We start from the raw sequence: 13779 nt of genomic DNA on the forward strand, positions 1-13779 counted from the left end.
TTTTTTTTTTTTTTTTTTTTGAGACAGAGTCTTGCTTTGTCACCCAGGCTGGAGTATAGTGGCGTGATCTTGGCTCACTGCAACCTCTGCTTCCCGGGTTCAAGCGATTCTCCTGCCTCAGCCTCCCCAGTAGCTGGGATTAACAGGCACATGTCACCATGCCCAGCTAATCTTGTATTTTTAGTAGAGATGGGGGTTTCACCATGTTGGCCAGGCTGGTCTTGAACTCCTGACCTCAAGTGATCCGCCTGCCTCGGCCTCCCAAAGTGCTAGGATTACAGGTGTGAGCCACCACACCGGGCCTCGAGGGATATCGTTGATGTCCTTTCCCCATTACACACCTCCCTTCCCTTAGCTTCCTTGTCACCTGCCCACTCCCAGCTGTCCCCACTCTGCTCTCACTGTGTCCCCTTGCTGTCCCTGGTGGCACTGGCCGCCTTGCAGCTGCTGCACCTGGAGTTAGGGAAGCAGTGCGGAGGTGAGCAGGTAGTGGGGAATGACGTCATTCTCAGATCACTCTTTCTGGCTTTCATCCTGTCCCTCCGTGACCTGTTCTTCAACCATTATGCAAATGCTTAATGGCCACCTACCCTCGCAGGTGCTAGGCGCCGTTTCAAGTGCAGTGACCCAGCAATGAAGGAGACAGGCGGGCATCAGGGTTATCCCAGAGCCAGCTAGGAATTCCCCATGCAGCAGCAGAGATAATGTCCGAGGCCGTGGAGGACCTGAACAAGGGAAGCACAAGTCCAGCCTGGCTGGACTTTTGGGAACAAGGCCACTTGGTCTCATCCAAACACAAATAAAACTGTTTTGTGAGTCCCCTGACCCCATCTACTTTTCCCAGAGCTTGCTGACGGCTGGGAAGGAGTTGGTTGGGAAGGAGGTAGCTGACAGCGGGTGGTTAGGAAGGAGGTGGCTGGGCAGGGGTGGCTGGGAAGGGGGTGGCTGGGCAGGGGTGGCTGGGAAGGAGGTGGCTGGGAAGGGTGTCTCTCTCTGCTCACCTGACGGCTCCTGGTTGTGCTTTCTTCCCAGGTGTATGAGCTCAGTGGAGAGCACCACGACGAAGAGTGGTCAGTGAAGACTTACCAGGAAGTAGCTCAGAAGTTTGTGGAAACTCACCCTGAGTTTATTGGAATCAAAATCATTTATTCAGATGACAGGTAAGAGAGAATATTGCTGAAGAGCTCGGGTTGGGAGACTGGGATGCAGGCAGAGCTGCTGGACTGGGAGGGGAGGGGTGAGAAGCGGGGCTGGGAGGCCAGGAGAGGCCCAGCGCTGGTGCCAAGGAGCTGCGCTGTGCCTGTGTGTGTGAGCACAGTAGTAGGGAAGTGCGGTGACCCAGCAATGAATTGCTCCCTGAAGCCACTTCTAGTTCGGGTCTTCACCCCCAAACTGAAATGAAGAATGTGTGAATTTCCCAGATGATTCTCGGCTGTGACCCCACATTGGCCTGGTGACTCAGTTATGAGCATAATGGTTTCGCATGAATGTTTGGATAATCGGCCCATTTTTTGGTTTCAATTCGCCTCTGGGTTCTGTGTGTGGTTGCATGTGAATCCTTGATCGGGGAGATGCCCTGAGGGCACTGGCTCAGGTCTGCATGTGGGGACCTCCAGTAGTGCCGTGTGCGTGACCTGGCATGTGGGTGAAAGACCCACTCTTTTTCCCAGGGAAGCACAGAAAGCTTTGCAGCTTAATTGTCCTTCCGACTTTACCAGACAAGACCCCTCCCCTCAATTTCAAGAGCAGCCAGTCTAAGGCTGGGACCTGTCCATGGTCTCAGCCGCAAGGGCAGCAGCCAGTGGGATCACTCGGAGTCAGGCATGGGGTGGGCACCGGAGGGATCCGGCAGCGGCTCCATCTGCCTAGCCCACCACGAGCCTGGGCTCTGGAGGGCATTGACTCCCCAGGAGCCTCCTCCTGTGCCCAGTCTTCCTGAGTGCCCCCCCCTTCCATGGGGCCTGGGGCCTGGAGGAGCTGAGCTCTGGCTTTGCGCCGGTCCCCCTAGGAGGGATTGTGCCCGTCCCCCTAGGAGGGAGCTTGCAGGATGGGCCCACGTTCTGCTCAGAGGCTCCCTGGTGCCAGGTGTCCCTTCCCAGGGCCAGTGGCAGGAGGGTGTGAGGGCTGAGCTGAGTGTATCAATGTCCCCAGGTTCACCTAGACTCCGGGGAGAGGCCATGGAGGGGCGGGCCAGGAAGGCTTTGTCCCCACAGAGTGGAGGATTGGAGCGGGACAGCCAGCTAGTGGCAGGGCAAAGACCTTGAGCCCGTTGTGGGCTTGCGCCAGAGCCTGTGTTCTGGGGCTTTTGTTGTCATGCTGCCTGCCTTGCCCCTGTAGGGTTCTGCAGTGCCCAGAGTCTTGCTGACTTAATCAGCAAGAGGCCAGATGGTTACTGGGTCCAGCCGACCCATCAGGGACTTGGGTGACCTGTGGCCCTTTGCAGGCGTCCAGTGGACAGACAGCTGCCCCTGAACTGCATCCATGTCTGAGTCCCCGACAGAGATGCGGGGAGAGTCGGGAACGAGGCCACTTGGCCTCCTCTAAATGCAGACAAATGAAACTGTTCCTGTGGGTCCTCTGACCCCACCTATTTTTCAGAGACTACAGGTGCCCCCAGAGCCAGAAAGGATCTCTGAATAAGAATGGATTTGGGCTAAATATCTCTCAAGGGTCACAATGGCTTGGTCCGGGTGGGGTTAGGAGGGCAGGGGTGCCTCAGGTTTGGGAAACGGCTCCTGCACACTCGGGGCCGGCCCAGCCCTGCACGGAGGGAGTGCTCTGGGGTTTGTGCTCTGTTGGTTTTGGGCACTGTCTCCCGGCTTCTCTGTCTCTCACAGATCCAAAGACGTGACTGTCATCGCAGAATCCATCCGAACGGCCATGGGGCTCCGAACCAAGTTCCCCACGGTGGTGGCAGGGTTTGATCTGGTAACCCATGCTGTGAACAGAAGGGCTGCCTGTTAAGGGGGCACGCAAGGATACCTGTGTGGGCAGAGCAGCATTTCCCTGTGAAGGGAGCGCAGTGTGCCTGTGGTACCTGAAATCCCAGGGCCAGGCTCAGGCTGCTGACCCAGCAGGGCTGCTCAGCGCTGACCCTCTCAGAGGCCTGAAGGGGACGGTCATCACTGGAGAAGGGAGAGCAGACAGCCAGTTGGCTAACAAGGAAAGTTCCAGAATAAGGATGGCATTCAGGGCATTTGGACCACAGTTATGGGCTCATTCCCCATGGCCCTGCTTGTGCCCTTTTTTCTGTCCCACACTGCTCACCTAGATGTGGCTCTTAAAACCCTCACCAACCCCTGTAGCATGCGGGATGGGGGTTGGGGGGTAATGTCTGGAAAAAGAGTCCAGGACGGAGCCAGCCCTTTGCAAATCCTCAAGGTAGTGATATTTGTCCCTCCCTCTCCTCTATCCCATTTTCTTCCCCGCTTGTTTTTTTTTTTGAGACAGAGTCTCACTCTGTCACCCAGGCTGGAGTGCAGTGGTGCAATCTTGGCTCACTGCAACCTCCACCTCCTGGGTTCAAGCAATTCTCCTGCCTCAGCCTCCTGAGTAGCTGGGATTACAGGTGCCCACCACCACGCCCAGCTGATTTTTGTATTTTTAGTATAGATAGGGTTTCACCGTGTTGGTCAGGCTGGTCTCCAACTCCTGACCTCATGATCCACCCGCCTCAGCCTCCCAAAGTGCTGGGATTCCAGGCGTGAGCCATCATGCCTAGCCACACCGGTTTTTGAAGCTGCGCATTCATAGGTGTTGTCATTGTCCCACACCCCCCACCATATCAAAGCACAACCAGGACATTTCTTAGGTGACAGCTCAGCAATCTCATTAAGAATCTAGGCCAGGGGCCGTGGCTCATGCCTGTAATCCCAGCAGTTTGGGAGGGCGAGACAGGTGGATCACCAGAGGTTTGGAGTTCAAGACCAGCCTGGCCAACATGGAGAAACCCCACCTTTACTAAAACTACAAAAATTAGCCAGGCATGGTGGCCCGTACTTGTAATCCCAGCTACTTGGGAGGCTGAGACAGAATTGCTTGAACTCAGCAGACAGAGGCTGCAGTGAGCCAAGATTGCGCCACTGCACTCCAGCCTGGGTGACAGAGCAAGACTCCATCTAAAAAAAAAAAAAAAGAATCTAGATTAGGCCAGGGCAGTGGCTCAGGCCTGTAACCCTTGCACCTTGCGGGGCCAAGGTGGGAGGGTTGCCTGAGCCCAGGAGTTCTAGACCAGCCTGAGCAAATCAGTGAGACCCTGTCTCTACAAATATATATATATATATATATATATATATTTTTTTTTTTTTTTTTCTTGCTCTTGTTACCCAGGCTGTAGTGCATTGGTGTGATCTCAGCTCACTGCAACCTCCACCTCCCGGTTCAAGCGATTCTCCTGCCTAAGCCTCCCGAGTAGCTGGGACTACAGGCACCTGCCACCATGCCCGGCTAATTTTTTGTATTTTTAGTAGAGATAGCGTTTCACCATGCTGGCCCGGCTGGTCTTAAACTCCTGACCTCAGGTGATCCACTCACCTTGGCCTCCCAAAGTGCTGGGATTACAGATGTGAGCCACTGCGCCCGACCTCTACAAAATATTAAAAGGAAATAAGCCAAGCATGGTGGTACACCGGTAGTCCTTCTTCCCCGCCCACCTCAGGAGCTCAGGGCTGAAGCACCTGGACCTGGGAGGTGCTGTGAGGAGCCAGGGTGGAAGGGGCTTGGGGGATATAAGACACAGCCTCTGAAAATGAGGGGAACTATTTCAGGGAACAAATGAGCTCTCTTTTCTTTCTCAACTCTGCTCCTGGTCTTTTTTTTTTTTTTTTTTTTTTTTTTTCTGAGACGGAGTCTCGCTCTGTCGCCCAGGCTGGAGAGAAGTGGCTGGATCTGGGCTCACTGCAAACTCCGCCTCCCGGGTTCACGCCATTCTCCTGCCTCAGCCTCCCGAGTAACTGGGACTACAGGCGTCCGCCACCACGCCCGGCTAATTTTTTGTATTTTTAGTAGAGAAGGGGTTTCACCGTGTTAGCCAGGATGGTCTCGATCTCCTGACCTCGTGATCCGCCTGCCTCGGCTTCCGAAAGTGCTGGGATTACAGGCGTGAGTCACCGCGCCCAGCCTGCTCCTGGTCATACTTAAAAGGCCGCGAGACAAAGGTCTCGGCAGTGGCGGCAGGGTACAAGGAAGGGTGTGCACAGGCTGCAGGGCGCGCCATCAGCAAGTGAGGCACGCGCCCTGCAGACTCCTCCCTGTCCTTCTCTGTCCTGCAGGTGGGGCATGAGGACACTGGCCACTCCTTGCACTACTACAAGGAAGCTCTGATGATCCCCGCCAGGGATGGCGGTAAGCTGCCTTACTTCTTCCACGCCGGCGAGACAGGTGAGCCTGCGGGATGCGAGCGCAGGGGCAGTGGAGGTGGTCAGTGGGAGTGCCCCTGGGCAGGACTCCAGCCTGCTGCCAGGAGACAGGACAGCAGTGCCCATGCCTCAGGGTTAGAGCCTATAGGCGTTTCCAGAGCCCTTTTCTGTGCTCTATCTCATTTAATACTGACAACAGCCCCATGGAGAAGGAATAACAGGATAATAGAATCAGCCACTTTACATGTATCCTTCCTTCCTTCCTTCCTTCCTTCCTTCCTTCCTTCCTTCCTTCCTTCCTTCCTTCCTTCCCTTCCTTCCTGCCCCCTCCCTCCCTCCCTCCCTCCCTCCCTCCCCCTCCCTCCCTCCCTCCTTCCTTCCTTCCTTCCTTCCTTCCTTCCTTCCTTCCTTCCTTCCTTCCTTCCTTCCTTCCTACCTTCCTTTTTTTGATGGAGTCTCGCTCTGTCGTCCAGGCTGGAGTGCAGTGGCACCATCTCAGCTCACTGCAACCTCTGCCTCCCAGGTTCAAGGGATTCTCTGGCTGGGCGCGGTGGCTCACGCCTGTAATCCCAGCAGTTTGGGAGGCTGAGGCAGGCGGATCACGAGGTCAGGAGATCTAGACCATCCAGGCTAACATGGTGAAACCCCATCTCTACTAACAATACAAAAAAATTAGTCAGGCATGGTCCGGGCGCCTGTAGTCCCAGCTACTTGGGAGGCTGAGGCAGGAGAATGGCCTGAACCCGGGAGGCGGAGCTGGCAGTGAGCCGAGATGGTGCCACTGCACTCCAGCCTGGGCAACAGAGCAAGACTCCGTCTCAAATAAAAAATAAAAAATAAAAGATTCTCATGCCTCAGCCTCCGGAGTAGCTGGGACTACAGGCGCCCACCACCATGCCTGGCTAATTTTTTGTATTTTCAGTAGAGGTGGGGTTTCACCGTGTTAGCCAGGATGGCCTCGATCTCCTAACTTAGTGGTCTGCACGCCTCGGCCTCCCAAAGTGCTGGAGTTTACAAGTGTGAGCCACCACACCCGGCTTTTTCTAATTTATTTCTAATTGTTTCCCCAGTCCTGCTCATGTTTTAATCTCCATATGATAGATGAAGAGCACAAGGCTCCAAACACAGTGTTAGTGGTCCAGGGTTAAAGAGCTGGTATGCGGTGGAGTCTGAATTTGAATCCTTCTCTTTTTTTTTTTTTTTTTTTTTTTTTTTTAATTTTTCATGGTGCAGGCATAATCCTGCAAACTCACATCATCCTACTTTGGCTATAAAAATGTGTTTTAGGCACCACCATGCCTGGCTAACTTTTTTATTGTTAGTAGAGATGGGTAGAGATGGGGTTTCAACATGTTGGTCAGGCTGGTCTTGAACTCCTGACCTCAAGTGATCCACCCACCTCGGCCTCCCAAAGTGCTGGGATTACAGGCGTGAGCCATGGAAAAAAATTCTTTTGAGACTGAGTCTCGCTGTATCGCCCAGGCTGGAGTGCAGTGGTGCGATCTTGGCTTACTGCAACCTCTGGCTGCCGGGTTCGAGTGATTCTTGTGCCTCAGCCTCCGGAGTAGCTGGGAGTACAGGCACCTGCCACCACACCTGGCTAATTTTTGTATTTTTAGTAGAGATGGGGTTTCACCATGTTGACCAGGCTGGTCTTGAACTCCCGACCTCAAACAATCTGCCTGCCTCGGCCTCCCAAAGTGCTGGGATTACCCGGCCTCATGTGATATTTTGACGCATGTATATAATGTGTATGAATTGGAACCTTTTCTGACGCTCTCCATCCTCCAAGTGAATTGTGCTTGACAGAGGTTCACTGATCTGCCTAAAGCCACGCAGCCGGAAATTGGCGGAAGAGGGAGGAGAACCAGGTCTGCTCCCTGTCTTTAGGATGTTCTGTCCCTCATTATCGTAGGAGAGGAAACCCTGCCCTGCCGCATGCAGGCCCTGGCTGCTGTTCCTCCTGAAATGCCATTAGCCCAGCCACATCTTTCTTCCCCAGAACTCCATCCTTGGGCTCGCTCAGTCATCTCAGCCCCTCCCGTATTCCAGTCCTTAAAATGTGGAAACCCTAACTAAGCAAGATCATGGCTGCAATTTCAGATCCAAAGGAAGATTTGGGAGGAGGCTGTTCCCATGGAGGCCGGGACCAGGAGGGCGGCTCTCTGCAGCATCCCACCTGTCACCCTCAGAAGACCAAGGAGGGGTGGAGAGAGTGGTGGGCAGCTTTATTTCCCGCCCAGGCTTAAGCTCTGCTTTATCACACCATCTCTCGGAGGAAGGGACCTTGTGCATTAATCTCTTTTTCCTGACATTTCGAGTCAATTTAGATCCAATTTAGATCAAAGTCTGCTCTAGGAGAGCAGAAGAATTGTTTGAGGGGGAGGGGGTTGGGTGAGGGTGTTGTTAACCTTGAAGAGTGTGTGGTCTGGTTGGGGAAAATCGTACTTATGTGTGAAATAATTCTGGCAGTACAAAACATTGCAGCACAGGACCTAACAATTCCAAGATGTATGTTCCTTGGAGATGATTTTGCCAGGACTTGGGTATCTAATACTTAAAAGTAGTGTCCTTATGTTTAAAAAGAAGAAGAAATCTTTAAAAACCAGTGACAATCCACCAAAATACATGTGCTAGGTACGAATGAAAATTCTTGAGTTTTATTTCTATCAGAAAAGTGGAGTTTTCATATATATACATATTTTTGACACGGACTCTCACTCTGTCACCCAAGCTAGAGTGCAGTGGCATGATCACAGCTCACTACAGCCTCCACCTCCTGGGTTCAGGTTATCCTTCCACCTCAGCCTCCCAAGTAGCTGGGACTGCAGGTATATGCCACCATGCCTGGCTAATTTTTGTATTTTTTTGTAGAGACAGGGTGTCTCTATGTTGCCCAGGGCTGGCCTTAAACTCCTGGGCTCAAGCGATCCTCCTGCCTCAGCCTCCCAAAGTGCTGGGATTACAGGTGTGAGCTACCACACCCAGCCGGATGTTCATATTTTATATGTGGATCCATTAGAATGCTTATGGCTGCAAGAATAGAGTACATGCATCCCACAGATTTTACAATAAGGACATTTGTTATCTCATATGAGAAGCAATCTCTGCTATGCCCATTGTGTGGGTGACTCTGCCCCACTTGGCTGTCAGATGGTAAATCACTTTTGGGGTGACCACATCTAGTGAAGCAAAATAGGAGACAGCCTCCCAGTGGATCTCCTTTTATCAGGGAGGAATCCCCCACAGCTCCCCTCCCAGGCCAGCGTTAAGGCTATTTTAGCTGTAAGGGAGACTGAGAAAGGCACATCTGACCTTTCATCCTCTACCGAGGGCCCTAGCTGCAAGAAAGGTGTGATGGGGATGTCAGGGGAGAAGGGAGGCCACAAGAATGTTTGCAGTCACCTGGCAAGTGATAACATCTTGACAGTACTATTACATATATAAATTAAAGTGAGCACATACAGGTAGTTATACTGATGTTGTAAATAAGAGAACCTGTGACTCATTGTTGTAAAGATTATAAGCGTAAGAGTCCCAGAGCCGGGTGCGGTGGCTCACGCCTGTAATCACAGCACTTTGGGCGGCCCAGGCGGGTGGATTACCTGAGGTCAGGAGTTTGAGACCAGCCTGGCCAACATGGTGAAACCCTGTCTTTACTAAAAATACAAAAAATAGCCGGGTGTGGTGGCAGGCACCTGTAATCCCAGCTACTCAGGAGGCTGAGGCAGGAGAATCCGCTTGAATCCCAGAGGCGGAGGTTGCAGTGAGCCGAGATCACACCATTGCACTCTAGCCTGGGCAACAGAGCAAGACTCCATCTTGGGAAAAAAAAAAAAAAGTCCCACAAAAGAGGAAGAAGGAAAGCGGACTGTGGGATCAGAGAGACCGAGGTTTAAAACTCAGTTTTGTGATCGGGTGCGTTGGCTCATGCCTGTAATCCCAGCACTCTGGGAGGCCGAGGTGGGCGGATCATGAGGTCAGGAGATCAAGACCATCCTGGTTAACACGGTGAAACCCCATCTCTACTAAAAATACAAAAACTTAGCTGGGCATGGTGGCAGGTGCCCGTAGTCCCAGCTACTCGGGAGGCTGAGGCAGGAGAATGGCATGAACCCGGGAGGCAGAGCTTGCAGTGAGCCGAGATCGTGCCACTGCACTCCAGCCTGGGCGACAAAGTGAGACTCCGTCTCAAAAAAAAACCAAAAAAACCCCTCGGGTTTGCTATTTACTATGTGAACTTCTTTGGTCAATTTATAAAAGCTATTAAGTTTCAACTTTCTCATTAGAATGATAAATTAATAAATTAGATGATTAATTTAATAAAGCCATATCATACCTCTCTTTAGCATTGTTAAAAGGAAACGGTGTGTATATTTGTGTTAATGTTAATTTTTCTTCATTTTTGTGCATGGGGGGCTGTTTACTTGAGGACGGTCGGTGGGGGCGGGTGGGTCAGACCCATCCATCGCCCATGGAAGACCATTCACCTGTCTTCAGATTGGCAGGGCACTTCCATAGACAAGAACATTCTGGATGCTCTGATGCTGAACACTACCAGAATCGGCCATGGATTTGCTTTGAGTAAACACCCCGCAGCCAGGGCTTACTCCTGGGAAAAGGACATCCCCATAGAAGTCTGTCCCATCTCTAACCAGGTACGTGTGACCCATGCGGCTAATCCCATATGATCTCCCCTAACCACTACCTCTGCTGTCTCAAACTTTTCCCTGTATAACTTCTCTCTCCTTAAGTCCCTTGTTACCTACATCCCTCCACTCTCCCACCCCTGTTGGTAAAGTTATTGGGGCCTTTTGCCTAAGCCACCAATAAGAATGAGACAGCAGGGAGGGTTCCCAGTGGGGTGGGATTTTGGGCAAAACTGTAGACAAAGCAAAAGGACATGGGGGGAGGCCAGTGAAGTGGGATGGGCCACGGGATGCTGCTCCCCACGGTTTCTTGGGGTCCTCTGTGTCTGTGTTCAGTTGGCGCTTCTCTGAGCAGGACCAGAGGAGGAGCATGAGGACTGGCTGTGTTCCTTGTGTCTCCTTGTGACTCTGCCCAGAAGTCATCCCCATAATGGGGAGATAGTGATGGGAAGACAGAGGGAGCTGATGGGGCTCAAGGTCTCACCTCACTTGTGACTACTCCTTTCAGGGATCAGAGCTCATCTTTCTCCCTTGCCTTCTATTGGGCAGGTGCTAAAACTGGTGTCTGACTTGAGGAACCACCCTGTAGCCGCTCTGATGGCCATTGGGCACCCCATGGTAATCAGCTCTGATGATCCAGCCATGTTTGGTGCCAAAGGCTTGTCGTACGATTTCTATGAAGCCTTCATGGGCATTGGGGGGATGAAGGCTGACCTGAGGACCCTCAAACAGCTGGCCATGAACTCTATCAGGTGAGTGTCCCGTGTCCTCCCAGGCCCGCCTCCTTGTAGCCTGCGGCTTGTGTTTGCCTCTCTGGAGGCTTGAGACAGATGCCTTGATGGTTCCTGTGGGTTCCTTCTCATCATGGCTGTTTAGTCCTTGCTGCTGGCCTGGGGAGGGTGCTCTGCAAGGCTCTAATGTCCCCTCAGGCTCCCTGCCCGGGTCTCCAGCCCCTGCCCTGAGGCTGACCTGGGCCTCTCCTCTTCCTGCAGGTACAGCACCCTGTTGGAGACGGAGAAAAATACTTTCATGGAAATCTGGAAGAAGAGATGGGATAAGTTCATAGCGGATGTGGCTACAAAGTGAGGAGAAGCTAGCCAGCCCTCCACAAGCTGTCTTCTCACACCAGCTGTCACTGCCTCTCACTCGTTCTTGAATCAGCTCCATGTCCCCACCAAATCAACGGCCTCTGTGTGGAGCGACGCTGTCAGAAGCACTTGGCTGGCTGACCAAAGTCATCCTCTGGAAATATTCTCTCTCAATCACAGTGACATTGACCCTCTTGGTTTTCTCCTCTCTCTGGCCATTTCTTCCAGTTTCCCTATTTCAGAGTCTCCTCCTCTCTCTGATCTCTGTGCTGTTTCCTCAGGACTCAGTCCTGGGCTCTCTTCTATTCTGGTCTCTTTATTTTTTTATTTTTAAAATTTTTTTGAGATGGAGTTTTGCTCTTGTTGCCCAGGCTGGAGTGCAGTGGCACGATCTCGGCTCAGTGCAACCTCCGCCTCCCGGGTTCAGGCAATTCTTCTGCCTCAGCCTCCTGAGTAGCTGGGATTACAGGCATGTGCCACCACACCCAGCTGATTTTTGCATTTTTAGTAGAGACAGGTTTTCACCATGTTGGTCAGGATGATCTCGATCTCTTGAATTCGTGATCTGCCCACCTCTGCCTCCCAAAGTGCTGGAATTACAGGCTAAGCCACCATGCCTGGCCTCTTCTGGTCTCTTTAACTCTCTCCTCTTTATTTCTCTTCTCTCTCTGTACTCTTTTCCTGGGTGGTCTCATCCATTCCTTTGCTTTCTCATATCATTTATTTGTCAATGATTCCCACATTGATTTATGCACTTGGAGAGCTCACAGGAATCTCAGAAACTGACAAGGTACAATTCTGGACCCTCAGTCTCTTCCCTTTATTTTTTTTAATTTATTTTTTAATTTTTGAGACGGAGTCTCACTCTGTCGCCCAGGCTGGAGTGCAGTGGCCGGATCTCAACTCACTCCAAGCTCCACCTCCCGGGTTTACGCCATTCTCCTGCCTCAGCCTCCCGAGTAGCTGGGACTACAGGCGCCCGCCACCTCGCCCAGCTAGTTTTTTGTATTTTTTAGTAGAGACAGGGTTTCACCGTGTTAGCCAGGATGGTCTCGATCTCCTGACCTCGTGATCTGCCCGTCTCGGCCTCCCAAAGTGCTGGGATTACAGGCTTGAGCCACCGTGCCCGGCCAGGTCTCTTCCCTTTAAACCTTTCTTTTTCTCTATCTTAATTTTTCTAAAGAGTGTCTTGCTACGTTGCCCAGGCTGGTCTCCATCTCCTGGCCTCAAGCGATCCTCCTGCCGCAGTCTCCTGAAGTGCTGGATTACTGACATGAGCCACCACACTCAGCCCTTTAAACCTTTCCCTGGCCTTTCCCATAGCTGGTGAAGGACACCTCCATCTGTTCCACCCAGTTGCTCAAAGCAGAAATTTTCAGTGCAAGTCTTGATGCTGCGCTGTCCCCCACTCCCTACATTAGAACGCATCCCGCATCCGGACTCCAATAGTGGCACTCTACCTGCACGCTGCTGCCGAGTCCAAGCCACCATGCTCCTGCCCGAGCTATGACAACACCTCCTCACTGATCTCCCCTTTCTTCCCTTTGCCTCCTCCAGCTCATTTTTCACAGAGTAGAATGGCATTTTGTTTGTTTGTTTTGTTTTGTTTGAGACGGAGTCTCACTGTGTCGCCCAGGCTGGAGTGCAGCGGCACCATCTCAGCTCACTGCGAGCTCCGCCTCCCGGGCTCACGCCATTCTCCTGCCTCAGCCTCCCAAGTAGCTGGGATTACAGGCATGCGCCATCATGTCTGGCTAATTTTTGTATTTTTAGTGGAGATAGGGTTTCACCATGTTGGCCAAGCTGGTCTCGAACACCTGACCTCGTGATTCGCCTGCCTTGGCCTCGCAAAGTGCTGGGATTACAGGCGTGAGCCACCCGCCTGGCCTAGAATGACTTAAAATATCAAATTAAATCAGGTCACTCCTTTGCTTACAACGCAGTGCATTTAGAGGAACACCCCATGTCTCCACAGGGCATACAGCATCTGATTTAATCTGGATCCATTCCAGCGCCTTCCTCTCCCAGTCACCTTGAGGGCCCTGACCCCGGCGGCCCTTTCTTCCTCAAATGTCCTCGGCTCTATACTGTGCCTGGGTCTCTTCTCCTTCTCTCTGCCTGGAACATTCCTTCTTTCCCCTTTTGTCTTGCCCACTCCTCTTTACCCTTCAAGTTTCAGGTTCATGTCACTGTCTCAGAGAAGTTTTCCTATGCCCGTCCTGTTTCTCTCAGGGAGCCTTGCTCTTTTCTGTCATGCCTCGAATCACAATTTATAATCAGATATTTATTTCTGTGTCTACAGTCTCGCCCTGTGAGACTGTAAGCCCCATGTGGGCAGGCACTCATGATTGTTTCTGATTGTTTCACGCCTGCTGCTAACCCAGAGCCTGGGCCCAAAGCTAGTTAGGGCTCAATAAACAATGCATTGAATGAGTGGCTGTCACTGTGTCTGTTCAGCCAGCAGCTGAGGCAGTGGGGAGTAGAGCAGAGCCGCCCCAAATAAAAGACCTGGTGTGATCAGAGATCACAGTCCAGCTCCTCACCTGGCCTTGGAAGAAGGATGCAAGAAACCAGCCCTGTCCTCACCCAACTCAAGGATGGCAGGGAATCAAAGAATTCCTTAAAAGCCCCAGGCGGCAGCCGGGCACGGTGGCTCAAGACTGTCATCCCAGCACTTTGGGAGGC

General features: G+C 52.2%; 1 protein-coding gene across 3 annotated transcripts in view; it reads left to right on the forward strand.

Moving 5' to 3' along the window:
* Nucleotides 1-13527, forward strand: part of ADA2 (adenosine deaminase 2) — a 48984-nt gene extending 35457 nt beyond the window's left edge. For all 3 annotated transcript variants that reach the window (XM_050746170.1, XM_050746171.1, XM_050746172.1), the window contains 6 exons: nt 1033-1160; nt 2838-2928; nt 5271-5379; nt 9858-10015; nt 10556-10758; nt 10999-13527. In XM_050746170.1, the coding sequence (XP_050602127.1) occupies nt 1033-1160; nt 2838-2928; nt 5271-5379; nt 9858-10015; nt 10556-10758; nt 10999-11092 (783 nt within the window). In that variant the 3' untranslated portion in view covers nt 11093-13527. The remainder of the gene's footprint in view (nt 1-1032; nt 1161-2837; nt 2929-5270; nt 5380-9857; nt 10016-10555; nt 10759-10998) is intronic.
* The last annotated feature ends 252 nt before the right edge of the window (nt 13528-13779 follow it).

The sequence above is a fragment of the Macaca thibetana genome, chromosome 10 (assembly GCF_024542745.1).
Source record: "Macaca thibetana thibetana isolate TM-01 chromosome 10, ASM2454274v1, whole genome shotgun sequence".
NCBI lineage: Eukaryota > Metazoa > Chordata > Mammalia > Primates > Cercopithecidae > Macaca > Macaca thibetana.